The sequence below is a fragment of the Camelus ferus genome, chromosome 1, assembly GCF_009834535.1.
Source record: "Camelus ferus isolate YT-003-E chromosome 1, BCGSAC_Cfer_1.0, whole genome shotgun sequence".
In the NCBI taxonomy this organism is placed as follows: Eukaryota; Metazoa; Chordata; class Mammalia; order Artiodactyla; family Camelidae; genus Camelus; species Camelus ferus.
Window position 1 is genome coordinate 74,999,131 of NC_045696.1, and position 19,397 is coordinate 75,018,527.

General features: G+C 32.0%; 1 protein-coding gene across 1 annotated transcript in view; it reads right to left on the reverse strand.

Moving 5' to 3' along the window:
• PIK3CA (phosphatidylinositol-4,5-bisphosphate 3-kinase catalytic subunit alpha) overlaps positions 1–19,397 on the reverse strand; it is a 75,585-nt gene that overhangs the window by 12,077 nt on the left and 44,111 nt on the right. Inside the window, exons 2-14 of the mRNA XM_032483894.1 lie at positions 16,871–17,298; positions 16,127–16,336; positions 14,503–14,753; positions 13,139–13,384; positions 12,360–12,445; positions 8,512–8,617; positions 7,853–8,005; positions 7,630–7,764; positions 4,292–4,416; positions 3,298–3,379; positions 2,294–2,458; positions 1,976–2,079; positions 806–977 (exon numbers count right to left, since the gene is read on the reverse strand). Of these exons, the coding sequence (XP_032339785.1) occupies positions 806–977; positions 1,976–2,079; positions 2,294–2,458; positions 3,298–3,379; positions 4,292–4,416; positions 7,630–7,764; positions 7,853–8,005; positions 8,512–8,617; positions 12,360–12,445; positions 13,139–13,384; positions 14,503–14,753; positions 16,127–16,336; positions 16,871–17,222 (2,187 nt within the window). The 5' untranslated portion in view covers positions 17,223–17,298. The remainder of the gene's footprint in view (positions 1–805; positions 978–1,975; positions 2,080–2,293; positions 2,459–3,297; positions 3,380–4,291; positions 4,417–7,629; positions 7,765–7,852; positions 8,006–8,511; positions 8,618–12,359; positions 12,446–13,138; positions 13,385–14,502; positions 14,754–16,126; positions 16,337–16,870; positions 17,299–19,397) is intronic.

Sequence of the window (19,397 nt, forward strand, 5' to 3'; positions counted from 1 at the left end):
ATCAACTCACTCACATATTGTATGGCATTTAGATTAATACAGTAACTTTCTTTTAAACTTGGTTTTTCTTCAAGCAACATTAATGAAGATGTTGAAAAATTTATTCATACTACTAATCTACATTGTCTGCTCTTTGGGGACTCACTAATAAACTGGGATTTTCTTTTTTTCATTTCACTAGAGGTGAAGAATGAGCTCACTTTTTACTGTAGGGTGTGTTGGATTGAATAAAGGATAAGGAGTAGGAAAAAGTCATGAAAAACCTTTTCATTTCACGTTCCTTAGTTACACAAACTTAGACTGCCAATGACTTGAGTCAATGACTTGAGTGTGTGACACATTTACTGTGTGACTGAGAGTCCATTTTAAATTTAGAAATAGAAAAACTGATTTCTTTTCTCTCATTTTTAGGGTCATTACTAAAAGAAAATAAGTAACACAGAGCAAGGAAAAATCATCTTTAAGACTCAGGGCTATATAAAGGTGAAAGGAGGGGAAAGAGGGAGCAGACATTTACTGGGCACCTGCCATGTTCGAGAGACCATGATAGGTGCTTTGTATATCTCGTATGATTTAATTCTCACAACAACCTTATAAAGAAAGTATTATTCCATTTTACAGGTGAGGGAAATGAATCTCAAGAGACTAAATAATGTGTCTAACATTATATAGCTTAGAAGCAGTGGAACTTGTATCTAAATCCTAATCTGCTTAATTCTGAGGCCTATGATCTGCAGATATACTGGACTCTCAACCCTGCCGAACAACAATGAAAGGAATCTCAAAACAAACTAGAGTCACATACCTTTTGCGTTTCATCCTTTTTCTCTTGTTTGAGAATGTCAGTTAAGTTAATGAGCTTTTCCATAGCCTCAACTTGCCTATTCAGGTGCTTCAAATACATTCCACATGCACGGCAATAGGACTCCAAAAGCAGGCCAAACCTCTGACTAACTGTTTTATTGTGCATCTCAGATCTAAAACACCAGTGCAACATTAGGGGGGAAAAAGAGAAAGAGAGAGAGAAATAGATTGAGATTTAAGTGAGTATACAGATAATCTTAAAAAAAAGAATTTTTTTCTAAATTCAACGAATGTTATAATCATACTAACAATAAAATAATTTAAAATCTATCATTTGGAAGCAAAATAATCAAGAAGTTTTAGGTAGTTCTTGGAAATGTAAATAAAAAACTAGATTTTAGGTTTATTTCAACTATTTTTCATTTACTAATCTCAGAACAAGATATATAAATGTTACAAAAGGAAATTAGGCATTAAAATAATAAAATGAGTAAGAAGGGAGTGAAGAGCTCAGTGAGCACTACTTGACTCTTGTGTACTGTGTCTGAATTTAAGTGAGCACTAATTGACCTTTTCTGTATTGTGTCTGAATTTAAGTTATTTTAAATCTAGCTTCTAGATTCCATTTTTAATTTATTTTAATATTTAAAAAACTATGTCATTACAAATCCATTTCTAAATTTAGAAAAAAGTACATGGTTTATACCTCTAACTTTGTGTATTAAATACATCATATTCTGCAAAATACCTTTTATTCTTAATTAGCTTGTGTTCTTGTAAAAAACTTGGGATATTGTCATTATTGTTCTGAATACCAAGGCAAGATATTTTGGGGGAGCAGTGGGATATTTTAATCCTCACATACAGTGAAACTGACTGCAGCATGATCCTGGACCTAGCAAATTTTATTTTGCTTACAGTAGAATCAAAATCTTTAAAAATATTTCAGCTCTCATTCTTGTGTTAAATTTCATTTAGAATTTTACTGCTTATTTAATGTTAAAGAGAAAAAGCTGAGGGAAACTTATCACTGGTATGATATACATTCAGTATGGAAAACTCTTCTAGACACACAAAAACAACAGTAGATAAGTAATGCATATTTATATATCTACTGAGAATACAAGTCATATACATCTAAGGAATTAAATGGGAAAATAATTTGACTTACTTTAAATGCCAAAAGAAAAAGTGCCCGATCCTTTGATTAGTCAATGCTTTTTTGAGTAAAAATCTCACAAGCAGGTTATCCAAATACTGTTCATATTTTAGGACCTACGTGATTAAAAACAAACATAAAAATAACTCCACACCAATCAGGGTCAGTTTCTTTCTGCATGGTTGGATTTAGAGATTTTTCAGGAAGAGAGTAGCACTACAGGTAATAAAACTGAATTTTAAAAAAGCATAAAACCAGTTAATAGAGTAGGCTTTGGAAGTTGCAAGGATTTAGAAGAAAACATTATTTTTCTATTTTACATTATTTTACCTGTACTAGCTGAATTAGGTACTGAGAAAGTTTGTCATCTGTTAAATATTTTTCCAAACATCTAACAGCAAAACTTCGAACCATAGGATCTGGGTAATTGCAGTCCAGAAGCTCCATAGCCTGTTCAGGTTTGATTGGAGGCCAGTCTTTTACCAAGCAATACATCTGTGTATGAGTAAGATAAAAAATCATATTTAAAAAGCAAAGATAGTTGTGAATGAACCCTCTAAGACATTGTCTTAATTTCTTATTTTAAAAATTAGATAAAAGTTCTCCTTTATGAATTCAGTGCTTAAAATGTTTAGTTCTAATTAATTTTATCAGAGGAAGTCGTATAAACAGTATTTTTCTTTACTATACAGATCTTCCGTGACTTATGGTGGGCTATGTCTTGATAAACCTATCATAAGTTGAAAATATCTTAAGTCAAAAGTGCATTTAATACACCTAATCTACTGAACATCATAGCTTAGCCTAGACTACCTTAAACATGCTCAGAACACTTACATTAGCCCATAGTTGGGCAAAGTCATTTAACACAAAGCCTATTTTATAATAAAGTGTTGAATATCTCATGTAATTTATTGAATACTGTATTGAAAGTTAAAAGGAGAATGGTTGTATGGGTACAGAATAGTTGTAAGGAGATTGCTTGTTTACCACCATGATCGCCCAGCTGATGGGGAGCTGCAGCTTGCTGCTGCTGTCCAGTGTTAGGAGAGAGTATCTTATTATCATACATTGCTAGCCCAAGGAAGAGATCCAAATTCAATATCTGAAGTATAGTTTCTACTGAATGCGTATCACTTCCACACCATTGTAAAGTCAAAAAATCTTAAGTCAAACCATGGTAAGTTGGGATCATTTGTATTATCATTATTAGTTAATTTAAAACAAAGTCTATTTAATCTTTTATACTTAAACAGCCTTTCTGGGAGAAAACAATCTGAATGACAAACCAGACTTGTGCAACAGTTATTCAGTAATTTCAAACATGCATTTACCTGAGCTACTTCATCTCTAGAATTCCATTTGACAGACAGAAGCAATTTGGGTAGAATTTCAGGAATAGTTACACAATAGTGCCTGTGTGGGAACGACAAAACAAAATAAAAACCATTCTTGCATGTTATTCAAAAGGCCTAGATATCTAAATTTTCAATTAGATAATCTTCAAGAAGTTCCAAACACTTTCAAAACTTCTTACCATTACCAGCCTTCTTTAAAATCAAAAGAAATCTGCATTTAACACTATAGCTGCACATACATGTATATATATACTCAGACAGAGTTATAATGGCATAGAAAATGAAAAATCCAAATGGAGAACAGGTACTTAGGAAAAATTATGAATTTATGTTTTAAGACTCTTTGTATAGTTCCTATTTTTCATCTACTTACTTAACATGAACCATGAGCAGATGCAGCACTTCTACTGTGGTCACTGGACAAAATTTATGTTTAAATGAACTTTTTGCAGAAATACACTGCAACTGCTTTACTGCTTTATTTAAATAAACCAATGTACACTTACCAATCTGCAGGATAATTTCTTTGGAAGTGAAAATGAGGCATTATACTATTACTTTAAAAAAGTGTAAGAAAAAACAAAAAATGGAAGGAACTCCTAAAAATGAAAATCTCTAGACCAACTAAATCACAACTAAACTGATCTAAAACTACAGGTACTTTTTTTGGATCTTAAATTTTATTTGAAAACAAAAACCAAAACCCAAATCCTAAAAAAAGTCATGTTAAGGATTTTGAATTTAAAAAAGCCTTCAATATGCAAGGTTAGTACCAATGCAGCATGATCTTCTAGGAATATTCATCTATATCCACAGTTTAAAAATGGACTGTGTTTGTAATAAAAAGTCACGTAAATTATGCTTTATTTACTATAACAGGTAATGGCAGCAACGTGACAGTATCAGTCAAAGTCAGTTCTTTCTTCTGCAATAGAAGAAAGAAACACAGAATCTCCATCTTAACACTTACCTGTGGCTCCACAGAAAATCCTTCTCCTGCTCAGTGATTTCAGATAGAGGATCTCGTGTACAAATTGCTCGGAGCTGTTCTTTATCATTTTCTCTTAATTCGTTGTCTCTAGCTAGTCTGTTACTCTGTAAAATAAAGTAATATCTTATATGATTTTCTTTGCCATATTCTCCCACCTGGATTCATGAGTGATCTGTAAAAAAAGAAAATTAATTTGCAATAAACTTTACATTGCTTATGACTGGTTGTGAAACAGTTTAGTTTCATTACAAGACTTTATTTTCAGGGATAGAAAAGAACCAACTTAAGACAGTATTTGTGGAACAAATCCAGTAACTCACTTGGTTAACATTACCTTTTGTAAGGTTACTATTCTTTGGTTTGGTCACACCAACCAAAGAATAGTAACTGCCAAAGTTAGGGATAAGACCAGACTGGGATTCTAGTGGGTAGTAGTGAACAATTTACTTCTCTTCCTGATGAGGACCCTTCTTAGTATCTTATTAATTAATCTGCTAATGTCTCTGGAATAAGACGGAAAATAAAAGTAATAAAATAAAAATATAAATTTTTTCATAATCCTTGCCCGAATATATCCTTATAATCACTGCAAGGCTTTCCAATTTTAAAAGTAAAAATAAATAAGGGAACAAAGGAGAAAGAAACACCCCATTAAAACACTGCACATTGAATGTTTGGAAACTGAAAGGATAATACTGTAACTTTTGGTGTAATTCCAAAATTTCAACTAATGTATTTATCCCTTTAAATACAAATATATTAACTGCATAATGAATAATTATGAATGCATATTAATGTATCATGCAAAACAAACACACACCCTTTAGGATGGGTTACATATATTCCCTAATGGCTAAAAACAAAAGTAGACATCCAAGTTGCTTGGTGTTAATACATTTAAACATTGTTAATTTATCCAACAGCATAAAGAAATATTACTGGCACATACTCAGTAAATCTTTAATACATGTACTGTGTACCTTGTCCTGATCTTACTGTTGGGCTCAGAAAATAGTAAAACACCCTGCATTAACAGAGCCTCTATTATAGTGGGAAATTAAATGAACAAATAAAAATACTGGAGAGCTGATTTAGATAGATGCTCTGGGTGATGTGACAGAGAATGACTGAGTCGCTACTTTTGACTGGGTGTTCAGAAATGGCCTCTGAGAATGTAATATTAATTTGTGATCCAAATGACAAGAACCACCCACATTAAGATCAGGGAAAGAGTATATTGCAGGTGAAGGAAACAGTGAAAGTACCCTAAGGGGAGAATGAGTGTGGTGTGAAGGAGGAATAGGAAGACCAGTAAGTCTAAAGCCCAGTAGTTGAGGGAGAGGAGTGACAGGAGGCATATTCAGAGCATGCACAATTTGCAGGTCAGGGTAAAGGTTTGGATTTTACTTTCAGTGAAAGCTACTCAAAGGATGAAAATTATTATTTATGTTTTATAAATATTATTACAGCTGCTCTGGGGAAAGAGGGAGACCAGCTGGGAGGCTACTGCAATGGTCCAGGTAAGAGATAATAAATACTTAACCCTCAACTCATCAGGAAAAGTAGTCATTACCATTTATCATCTGGGTTCCAATGGAGTCTTAAGTCTTTTATTTACTTATTTTTGTTTGTATTTTTAATATAAAATAATTTAGAGAAGAAAAAAACGATGGTGAAAAAATTTTATTAGACATCTTAGTAAGAATTTAAACACAGTGGAACCAAATTCATAACCCAAAATGGGCAACATACGTTGAATGAAACAAACTACTTGCTTATCAACTGCCATGCGTGAGCCTGAAATATATCCATCTTGTACATACTCATTTCAGATTTCAAATACGTATCTATTAAGTTCTAGCTTATCATTACTTCTGGGTTTTCTTCTCATATTTGCATTGTTAAAATGCAATACTTTTGAAAAAGTTGATGACATAATTTTGCTTGAGAGGATAGCAATCTTCTTTGCTTCATAATTGCAAAATGCTTCTATACTTTATACTTACAGGTATCAATCAGAATAATCAATCCACGATTTAAAAAAATTTCTACATCACCTTTTCCTTCCAATCATCTTTGTATACACACTTGCCTACAGCACTTATTTACTTACAAAGTAAATTTTGTACACATCATAAAAGATGGAACAAATACTGCAGATGAGGCATGGTCCAGTTTCTTGTTAAGAAATACTGTGTGATGAAGTCATTCCTGTAGAATGACTAACTGATGCTAGTCATTTTAGTCTTTGGAGATACATTGTTCATTGTTTCCTGAGTTTGAGAAAATTCATCTCAGATACTCTCATCTGATATTTCACTTATATGATCAATTTCAACATCATCATTAGAGTCTGGATGTGATTTTAAAATCACCTGGGGTGACTTTAAAGTCCCTTCTGCCTCCAAGGGACCTTTGGTACTGTTTGGACACATTTTTGATTGTCACAACTTGTGGTGGTGGTGCTACCAGCATCTAGGGGGTAGAGGCCAGGCATGCTGCTAAACATCTTGTACTGCACACAATAGCCCCTATGACAAAGAATTTTTTGGCCCCAAATGTTACCAATGTCAAGGTTGAGAAACTGCTTAAAAGTTCTATTATCTGTCTCTGCATTCATATTCTGATCAGTCTAATAATTACGAAATATTTTCCTCTTTCAGTTTTCTTCTCTTTGTCATTATGATTGGAAAGGGAAAAATTCTGAATTATTAGTCGTGTTCAACGAAAGCCTAAGAAATAACAGCAACAAAAAACTACAAAGATGTTGTTTGTAGACTGCTTTATATACCTCTGGAAAAATGATGCAAAACACTGGGCTGTGCAGCAAGAAGACTGAAGGATGATGTAACAGTGATGATTTATTCCATTATTTCACTATTCGGGGGCCTCTACCCCCGAAACCCTTAGTCCTTCTTGGCCCACTATTGTGTCCTTCATGACACTTACCATGATTTGTAATCTTACATTTCTGTTTTTCCTAGTTTCAGGACTATTTTCACCATTAGACTGTACAATCAGTAGAGGTCTCTTTAGGTCACAACTTTATTACCTAGTTATTATCACATAATAAATACGTACATATAGTCAGCATTCAACAAACATTTGTTAAATGAAGGCAGGTTAAACTAAGGAGAGGCACAGCTGCAGTAGACATATTAGCAGAGAGAATTTTACTGTATTGCAATATTGTTCTAGAGCCTATAGGATCTGTGCCAGGGTAACTAAAACTTATGGAACTTTTCCATATAAAAAGCTTGCACCCAAATCCACTGATTATGACCGACCCTTAAGGAAAACACAGTGATTTGCCTTACCAGTCCTGCATGGGAATAACTAAATCCTGCTTCTCGGGATACAGACCAATTGGCATGCTCTTCAATCACTGACATATCTGGAAACTTTACCACACTGCTGAACCAGTCAAACTCCAACTCTAAGCAAGGAGTTTCCTAAGAGAGGGAATAAAAGTTATTATATATATTATGGTTGCCTGTCATAAAAGAAAAAATATCTAATTTATGATAATAAAAAGCTTACTTTATTTGGATTTGACCCAGTAACACCAATAGGGTTCAGCAAATCTTCTAATCCATGAGGTACTGGCCAAAGATTCAAAGCCATTTTTCCAGATACAAGAGTATCTGTGTAATCAAACAAGTTTATATTTCCCCAGGCCAATGGACAGTGTTCCTTAAAAAAACAAACAGAAAAATGTACACTACTCTGTGGATTTAATTATAAAACATATTTCAAAACACTTTTCTTCCCCCAAAAGAAGAATTCAACAACTGTCTTTATAATGGTATCTATAACAAGTCACATTAACTTTTTCAAAGTATATGTGCTTTCTTTCCTTTTTCCCATTTGAAACTGCATGTATTTTCTTTAATTATAAATAGGAGATAGGAACCAAACCAAGCAAGACAGATATTTGCATGTAGTCACTTAAAAGATATTTATGTATAGTCACTCTGCATGTTTAAAAAGTGTATCATGAACTCAGGACATACTCATTATAAAATAAATTCTGGAAGCTTTCCCAAGGTATCTGTCTATAAGCACATGTGTTATTTAAAAATGTCTGACTTATTGATTTTTTTAAATGAAGAAAAATATCTACTTCTTGAAAAAATTCAATCAGTAGTATAATGGAGTTTTTAGAAGTGAATATAATTGTTCCTTTTGAAATACTTTACCTCTTTAGCACCCTTTCGGCCTTTAACAGAACAAATGGAAAGGCAAAGTCGAGCAGCACGAGGAAGATCAGGAATGTATATATCATAATTCAGCCATTCATTCCATCTATATAAAATTTTAAAGAAAAAATGAATTTATTAAAAAAAGATTTTATCTGGAGTATATAAACAACTCCTACAAATTTCAAGAAAAAGATAAATCAAATGGAAAAACAGGACACAGACTGACTAAAACATACTTCACAAGATCATATCCAAATGGCCAATAAACATGAAAAATAGTCAACATTATTTGTCATCCAAAAAATGGAAAATAAAATCTCATGGAGATATCACTCTAAAAGAGAATGGCTAAAACTATAAAGACTGATGATACTAAGGGGTGGTAAGGAGGTACAGTAACAGGAAATCTCATATACTGCTAGTGGAGGTGTAATTTGTACAATCAATTTGGAAGGCACAACCTACGAAAACTGACCGATGATTCAGCTCAAACTCTAGGTTTAAACCACAGAAATGCAAGCATTTCTGCATACAATGTTAATAGAATTACTTACAGTATCCCCAAAGTTCAAAAAATTCAAATGTCCAACAGTAAGATAGGTAAGTGGTAGTATGTTCATACAACAGCATACTATATGGCAATAGAAATGACCAATAATGAAATCTTACAAACATAATATTGAATATAAGAAGCTAGACACAAAAGAATAGCTACTCCTTGAGTCCATTTATATAAAATTCAGAAACAACCAAAACTAACGAATAGCGTTAGAAGTCAAGATAGCAGTTACCTTTGGGAAGGAGAGAAGATTAATGGATTGGGAGAGACATTTTTGGAATGCTGATAAATGTTCTAATTCTTGACCACAGTAGTGGTTATATAGGTGTTCACTTTGTGATAATTCACTAAACTGTGCAATTATGATTTATATAATTTTATGCATTTGTGCTGTATTTCAGCAAAAATAAAATTAAAAACAAATTAGCTTATAGAAAAAGGCAGATAGAAAAGGGAAGCTAAATAAGATAAAGTTAGATTTCACATTATGATTAAAATTATATTTAATTACTTTTATATATAATGTAATTTCATTCAGAAAAGCCCATTAATTTAAATAAGTCAGTATGTAAATAAAATGAAGGACACATAAGAAGAAAGTATTTAAACTTTAAAATAACTACTTTACAAGAGGTAATAAAACTTGACATTCATAATAAGGACAAAATGGAAAGTTATAACAAAAAGCGATGATAAAATTATTCAAATTTTTATGATAAATTCCCTTCAATTTACTGGATGCTATGTGTGAAATTATGTCTATATCTGGTACACATACTTGTAAAGATCCAAGTACAATAAATAGGGTTTTTTTAAATTAAAAAACATTACAGTAATAGCTAAGACTACAGACTCAGAAGTTAGACTAACTGGAGTAAAAATCTTGTCTCTACTATTTGACTAAATGTGTGAACCTTGCTTTGTTTTCTTATCTGTGAAATGGAACTAATAACAGTACCCTTAAAAAGTTGTTGTGAAGATTAACTAATATAAGTAAAGCAATTAGAACAGTAATTGGTCTATGCTACAAGCTCAAGAGGTAGATACTATGAAAACTTTTCAAAATGGCTTTTTTATAACTCTTCTTTTTTTTTTAATACAGAAGACTTAATTAACAAAATGATATACAAATTCTATTTTTAGTTAGCCAAACTAAGGTATAAAACTTTATCAGTAAAATAAGTTCTATTTATTCTAGCACCTTTGCTTGAGTATGGGCAAAGATAAAAAGAAATATATGGTCCATTTATATAGAGAAGACTTACATTTAAAATGGGGGAACTTAGCAAGAAGGAACTCTAAAGGGAAAGGAAACAACAAATGCAGTGAAAAGAAATACAATGAGATTTGATAAGTCCACAGTTAATTAAGAAAAATTAGATACATGTATCTCAAATGTACCTGGTACTTTTTACTACCTCTAAATCTTTAGAATTGCTTAAATTAATGAGAAAATTTCTACATATCTAAGAGAGCTATGTCCTATTAATGTAGTTGTTCTGTACTATGCTAACTAAATAAAACATTTTCCTTTCTTCTTCTAAAGTCCCCACATACACCCACAATTAAGTTCTTTATTTGTAGGCAATGGTTTTAAACATATATTCCAAACTGATTCTGATTTTGGGAGATAACTGGAAACATTTATGAAGAAATCATAAAGTACCAATTTATTTAGCATATAGAAAGCACAGATTTAGAATAATCACTTAATTTCAGTAAGGATTTTTAAGATTCTATCTTCCTAATAACTTCATATACTTTTATCTCCTTTTTTGGCAAATACAGAAAAGTTAAAAATTTTACTGAAATCTTTATACAGCTACCATAGGGATTTTACCTTACAGAGAATTCTTAAAGGAAAGTCCTTTCTAAATAGCACTTTTATTAAAATTTTGACATTTTAATCTTGTATTATTATACAAATTTACCTTTCACTTTTCTAAAGCCTGTTTACTTTTGGTACTTGAAACAACTAGGATAAATCTATCCAACATTGTCTTGGAGTCTTTGCTGTGGGCTTGTCAGACTCCTTAGATGGTTGGTTTTATAGTTTTCACCAAATTTGGAAAACTTTTGGCCATCATTTCCCCAAATATTGCTTTTCTGCTCCCTGCACAACCACCCACCAACCTGTGACAGATATGCCATATGAGTGGAAAATAAACTTTTGTTGTTCTAACAAAAATTTTTAAAATATTCTGGTGCTATAAGTTGCCACAGCATAACTTCTAATTTGAATGATGTACTTTCTGACCTACATTAGTTCAGGTAGGGTGAAGAACTATTTTCCTTCCTCCTGGTAGAAAAGGCTACTATCTCTTTGAACTTCACTTAGGTTCTATAAGGGTGGCCACCTCTAGCAATTTAATTACAAGACCAGAACTTTTTCTTGGCTTTTCTAGAACTCAGCCTGAATTCATTATGAAATCTACTTGTAGAAGATCCACTAGTTAGCTCTATTGCTAGTCTACAAAGGCCATCTTTAATACCAACTTGAGTTCTCTTAAAATATTGCTAGCACAGGGAGCTATATTCAATGGCTTGTAGTAACCTGTAATGAAAAAGAGTATGTATGTATATATGTGTATACCTAAATCACTATGCTGCACACCAGAAACTAATACAACATTGTAAATCAACTATATTTCAATAAAAAAATTAGTATTACACTAAGGAATAGACTTTTATTCCCAAATGATTCTAAAAACAGAGGCAAGGAAATGACAGGATGCTAGTCTGCTGAATTATAGGTCTTTTACTTATTTATCTTGGCAATAATCATTTAAAATGTTCCCAATAACTCTCTCTCTCATTAAGAAAACTGATTTGTTTTCAAAGACCCTTAATTTGAATGCCATAAACATATATTTTTGGGAGTAATGTAAAGGAGACTGCCTTAGGGTAGTCCAGCTCTAAAGTTGTTTGCCACCTCTCACTTCTTAATGGAAATGGAAATGGAGATAAGAAAAGAATAAAAGGCTAGGTTTATAGATCTGATGTAAGAAATCATCAGCACAAAACTATAACTATACTCTAGGTTCTCTCCTTGACACAATGGGAAGAGAGAATCAGAAAAGCCCTTCTGATAAAATTTTAGAGAATCAATAAAGCGATCCTGTGATTGATACCCCTTTGACAGAATGTCCTCATGTTCTGTACGCAAATGTTGAGTAATTTTACATGACTTGTATAAAATTAACGATGTAAAATATAATACTTTTACTGAGTACATTGCTAAACACTAATATGACTTTGGGAAATATAAATACATATACTTCCTTACCTGGGATTGGAACAAGGTACTCTTTGAGTGTTCACATTATCACATAAGGGTTCCCCTCCATGGTAGATACCTGTTCGAACATAGATCTAAGAAAAAAAAAGTTATGTGTATATACATACATATACACATGCACACATAAATACTAGACAGGACCAATATTAAACATTATCATACAATTTAACTGATAATGAATGACAGAATCAAGTCAAAGTCTCTGTTCAGATGTAGCTTTTCTATTCTCCTTCCTTTACAAAAATAGTAAACTAATACTGATGCAGATTCTTCACCAAAGTTTGTTGCTGCCTTCAGGGGGACATTAGACTATTAAAAATTAATATAGGCCCACAATCCCTTTAAGCCAGGTATGTAATTCAGAGATAAACTAGCATATATACTAAATATTACTTAGTACTCTTAGCAGCTGAAGCAGCACTCCAAAAAGAAATTAGTATTTCTACAACAAAACATATGGATATTTACACTAAGTAGGAATAATAAAGACTGTAAAAAATGTTGCTGCAGGTTAGGTCATGTTTTCCTGCCAAATGAATTCTGTCAAAGTTTGGTTTAAAGAGCTTAGAATTATGGGTATCAGAATTATTAGACTATTAGAATTAGGGATATTAGAACTACAGAAAAGGACTGTAAGCTGAGGTTGACAAATGGTTTTCCAGCCATATGAAAACATACTGCAGGTTAACAGATTATTATATAGTTCAATAAAGAGATTTATATAACATAATTCATATAAAATTATAAACATCAACACTTGAGCTTACCTTGTCAATGTCTCGAATATTTACATTCACATAGGTTGCACAAAGAATTTTTATTCTGAGTGCACTATTTATAACCCAAAGGGATTTTGTAGATGTCTCTCCATTCATATATGGTGTAGCTGTGGAGATGCGTCTGGAATAAGATGGCATTGTAAAACAGTCCATTGGCAGTTGAGAGTAGAGGCTTTCTTTAGCCATCAGCATCAGATTGGGCATCCTCCCAAGCATTATACAGCTTCTTATATACTGTAAGAGATTAAGGTGGGAGAGGAGAAGCCATTTCTTGTCAAGCTCTTCATTTTAAAATCAAAATGTGAGAGAATATTATAAGAGAATTTACATACTAAGCTGCAAAGGTTATAAAAAATCAAACATTATAGATCATATTTCTTAGTAGTTGCTATATTTATAATATTTAAAATACTAACATTTGGGAGTTAGGTTATACCACAGATCAACCAAGCCACCTCTTGAAATATAAATTGTATAAAAACAAAAAAAAAGTCAGTTTTTGAGACCGCAGTTTTATCTTTAACTAGAAGGAAAAGAAAAACAGAAAAAGAAAAGAAAAAAGGAATCAAAAACAAGGATCAGAGGATACCCATTATGAAAACACTATACTTGTTAAAGGAAAAGCAACATCATGCAGAAAGCCTCTGCCATTCAATTTATTAAGTTACATTGATGTTAAATCCAAGGGTTGCTCCCCACTCATTCTTCTGTCCCAATATTTCCTGAGAAACATTTGTTTTGTTAAAAAAAAAATCCCAAACTAAAAACCACAAAGAGATGAGACTAATAAAATTATGCAATATATATATTTAAATATTACAATGCATTAGTTTGAACTTTGAAATGGTAGTTAGGATAAAGATTTTAATATAAATACTACTGTATTCATATTATAAAAACCTATTTCCTTACCCACAAGCCTCCCTAGGCTATAAGCAACCTAAAGGCCAGAACCATGTCTTGCTGGGTATTATAAATCACTATGTGGCATATGCTTGGTACAAATCCAGTCGCTTTTTATAGTTTTTTTTTCAAATCAAATAATCAAATGTTTGTATCTGAATAACAATATAACTATTGTTACAACTGCAAAACATTAATCAGCTTATCCACATATGTACACTCAAGTCCCCAGATATTAATTACATAAAATCTAGAAGGATAGTGCCTGTCCTCTCAAATCCATCATCAATCTCTCAAATTAAATACAGTATAAAAATAAACTTATTAATGCTATTTACTAATATTAATTATTTAATTTTCAAAAAATATGTCCTAAAAATACAGATACCAGTTCCTAGTGTGAATGCCTTTTAAATTTAAAATTAGTATCTTTGAAACTTGCTACTCACCTTATACTGACTCAGAGGATATTTTTCTAGGAAGTATTCGTCACATCCACACACTTTTAATATATACTTGCCCTGGTATTCTAAAACACAGAGTTTTAGTTGTTCAGATGATAGCAACATACTTCGAGTTTTTTTCCTGATTGCTTCAGCAATTACTTGTTCTGGCACACAGTCGTGGTTGATTTTCAGAGTATACTTTTGTTTGTCATTATTTGGAGAAACTATGACCCAAATCACCACTATTATTTGCCCTATAATAGGAAAAAATATTAGATGCAATCACCACATATATTTCATTTTTTAAGAGATAAATTTCAAAAAAGTATGTACTACCATTACTCTAACCATAATCACAAATGACTTATAATCAAACTTAAATAAATACAGGTAAATATCAGGTAGAAAGCAAATCTTCAAATCTGACAGGGCTGCCAGACCATGCCCAAACCTCACGTTTTATGGCAAGCATGCAAAACTGTGACTAGGGTAGGTCACAAGTACCTGAGACCAAGCTAATTTCTATTCTAAACTGCATGACATACTTCATAGAATACAAGCCCTATGAAGAGGAACTCATGATGGTATCAAAGCTGCAACAGTACCTTAAGTAGAAGTTTTTGGTAACTATGAGATAGAATCATGGAGACTTAAAGAAAGATGCTGAATCAGAATGAGAAAAGATGGGGGAGGTGGGAGAAGAAGACGTATTTTCTAATTTTTTCCTTTCAAAATTAGTTAAGCAGTAAGTCAGGGGACCAAACAAAATGATAAAAATGAAAAGATAAAACTGTTAGAGTAGTTGAGGTGTTCACTGTAAAATTCTTTGAACTTTTCTATATAGTGGAAATTTTTCATAAAGGGTATTGGGGAAAAAAATGAAAAGAGCATTCCATTTAAAAAAGTATGCTAGAGTAGAAAGAAATTTTAAATGAAAAGCTTATGTTATATAAGCATTAAACACTTTGAATATGGCTGAAATAGCAATAAGATGTTTTAATTTATTCTACTGACAATATGTTTAAAAGTGTGTGAGTTAACCTATTCTATAACTTTCAATGAAAACTTTCACTTTGTTACCTTGAAAAATACAAATATTTATTTGATACAATGATATTTTCATTTCCAAAATAATATATTTATATATTCCCATGTTCACTTAATTCTAGAAATTCGTATATTAAGTGTCAAAAGTCACCTTATATATTATCACTCATCATGATCAGAGTTAATTACTGCATTTAACGTTAAGAAATTTATTTTTTCTTTGTATACAATAAGAATGTTTCCCAAAATTTTATAAAATGTTTTCTATCTATACTTGTTTTTATTTGTAAAAAGATAATCAGCTGTAATTCTGTAACAGTGAATTTCAAACTCAATGTTTTTTAGTTTTATTCTGAGATAAACAATTCACTAAGGGATCAGCAGTATATGCACACAATTCATTCAATCAATAAATATTTATTGCACACAAGTTGTGTACTTGGCACTCAACTATATCTTGTCAGTATGAGCCACTCCTTTCTTCAAGAAGCTTATCATCTGGCTGGGATAAAAAGACTATAAAAACAGACAGAAGTTTTCACTATAGTCACCAATTATGGTAGATTTACAATTTTCTTACCTTTATCCAATTTATTATATATGTGCTTTGGCAGTTCTGGTGAAGATTCTACGTTTGGAGGATAGACATACATTGCTCTACTATGAGGTGAATTAAGATCCCTAAGATCCACAGCTTCTTTACAAACATTCAGAATATTTCTTCGGAAGTCCTGTACTTCTGGATCTTTAACCATATCAAATTCACATACTGGCATGCCGATAGCAAAACCTTAAAAAAGTTGTATACAGAATATAACATTCTATTAAACACACAGTAAGACCATGTTTATTATAAATAGGGAACTTGGCAGATTTGGAAGATCACAAAAAAGAAGTTTTCCTGTGTTAATAAAGTTTTTCGTGAATACATACAGTAAGAGCTGACAAGGACTCAAATATTTTTAACATATAAAATATGATATATTTGGCAATTTGGAGCAAAGGTAGCAAATATTATCCATATCAATTATTTTTTAAAAGACTAATAAGACAAAACTGGGATATAACAAATCTAAGTCATCCCTACAAATGACACTTTCTAAAGAAAACTTGATAGAATAGTAGCAAGGTGTTAAAAATAGTTCCTCAGCCTAACAGACAAAAAATACTTCAGATTTGTAATGATTTTTTTGAAATCTACTTAAGATTACCAAGGTAATTAACCAGTTCAGAAAAAATATTTTACTAATGAGGAAATAATTAAGTTTCATAGTTATTTGCATTTAGAATAGGATGACAATGCCATTTTGAAATTTTATCATACCAATTTCTCGATTGAGGATCTTTTCTTCACGGTTGCCTACTGGTTCAATTACTTTTAAAAAGGGTTGAAAAAGCCGAAGGTCACAAAGTCGTCTTGTTTCATCAAAAAATTCTTCCCTTTCTGCTTCTTGGGTAACACTTACAAAAATGTAAGAAGATTCATCTTGAAGAAGTTGATGGAGAGGGTATTTTCTTGCTTCTTTAAATAGTTCATGCTTTATAGTTATTAATGTAGCCTCACGGAGGCATTCTAAAGTCACTATCATTCCATTTGGTAGTAAACATTCTACTAGGATTCTTGGGGGCATCAAGTGGATGCCCCACAGTTCACCTGATGATGGTCTTGGAGGCATTGTTCTGATCCTTTACAAGTTTTACATATAAAACTACTTTAAGGAATTAGATGCGTGGCTGTCCCAAAGCAGAAATCTAAACCAAAGAAAGAAAACATGTTAAGTTTTTTTTCCCCCTTTTTAAAAAGAAAACTCTACTTTCTCATATGCATATTTTTCCCCACAGAAGTTTGTAGAGTCCGAAAATGGGTATAGGTCATTCAGTCTGACCTTGTTTGTAAATTTTAGGCTAGTGAGTATTTACAAATGAAGTGGTTCTAGCAGAAAGGGTCACTTTGGAAAATCAGCAGGAATGAATCTTTTTCTGGTTTTGTCACAATGTAAATTAGTAATTGTGGATGAGTTCTGTAACTTCACTAGACCTCTGTTTATTCATCTGTCCATCAGGTATTGAAGTTATTAACTAAGATTTCTTGGAAGACTAAAGTAAGATTAAAACAATAAAGATTTTTTTAAAAAATGAAAACATTAAAAGAGAAACATCAAAGAATACATTTATGGCTCTACAAAAGTGCAAAAATTCACTTTCTGTAATTTGAATTGATTTGGGTAAATAAGTAATCATAATTCATCTTAAATATTTTGATGTAGATTGTTGTTCCAAATTAGGCTGAAATAATTGATCCAAAGCAGAAGTTAGAAAAAGTAACTTGTGTTTAATTATATTTAATAAATTCATTCAAATAAAAACTTTTATATGAATGTATTTTTAAAGTCAGGTCTTATCAAGACAGAGCTGAAGCTATGGAAAGAGTAAGTAGTAAGATGCAAGTGAAACCAGAATTCCCATCACATACCACCTTTATCATTCTTTTCTATTTTATGGAACAACAGAATTTGACTGGAAAGGATCTTTTAGATCATGGGTCCATTGCTTTTATTTTTAAAGATGAGTAAAGAAAAGGCTAGAAAATCAAATTCTATTCCTTTTATATCCCCTACCTCTATCCTGTGGTAATCAAAAATTACATAGCTTTGCCTTTTTTTCTTTCTTAAATCAATCTTTGTAATTTTCTTTTTTTGTACTGATTACTGTCTAAGTGATATCTTAGACCATTCTGTTTTAAAGTATAATTTAGGTACATATTTACTATAATATAAAGTGTCATCAATGTATTTTCCTTGAGACATGATGAATTTGCAATGATCCACTCCCTCTTTATCAAATAACTCAGTCCTATTATTTCTAACTGAAATGAACTGATCCACATATCCATTGGCTCAGTACAATGTTCCAACAATGTTAAGTACTTATAATACTTTTTAAAATATTAAGTATTTTATTATAATCTGAATATACAATATTAAGTATAATATTACAATCTGAAGCCCTCTCTTTTTAGATGTTAAAATAATCTTCAGGGTTCCTTTGGAAGACACTGTCAAAACCTGCAAAGCACAAATTTACTTCTTGCTGTTTATATTTTCTTTTATTCAGTAAGCTAAACTGTAAAGGTATAAGAAAAAATAAAGTGAGAGAGATTAAGAAAATACAAAAGAAATGAAAGTTAAGCCAGGGGAATGAATCAAAAAAGCCCAGATAACTTATTGCATTCAGTTACTCTATCAGGCGCTGTGGACAATAGCTATAAATGACACTTTGCTTATTCCCCAAAAATGTATTGGTGCTGTCCCCAGGACCATGATAGGTGGTGGGAATATGATGAGTAAGTCAGGCATGGCCCTTGCCTTCACAAGGCAAAGTCAAGACTGTGAAGGTTATCTGTATGAGAGTGTGAAGTAAAATTCATAGGTACAAAACAGAAAAAAATGCTTTCATAAAAAGTACCAGGTGCTATAAAAACACATAGTGTGGTTACCTAACTTAATGGAAGTTGGAGTGGGAAGGTTTTCCACAGGAGGTAACAAATAAACTAAATTCTTTAAGGATAAGCAGCAGTTGAGCAAACACAATGAGAAAAACGTGAGGAGCCCGATACCTCTAATCCAGAACCCTGCCCCCTCTGACTCACGTCATACTCACCAACATCTAATTCATCCACAAATTTTGTTAATTCTGTATCCTGAATATGTCTACATTCCTTCATTATCACTCTTGGTACCTTTGGTCAGGCCACTCCTATATCTTGTCTGGACTACTGCAAAGGCCTAAATGGTCTCCCTATGTCTGTATCTGCCCCCTACAACCCATCTTTTACTTTACAACCAGTGTGA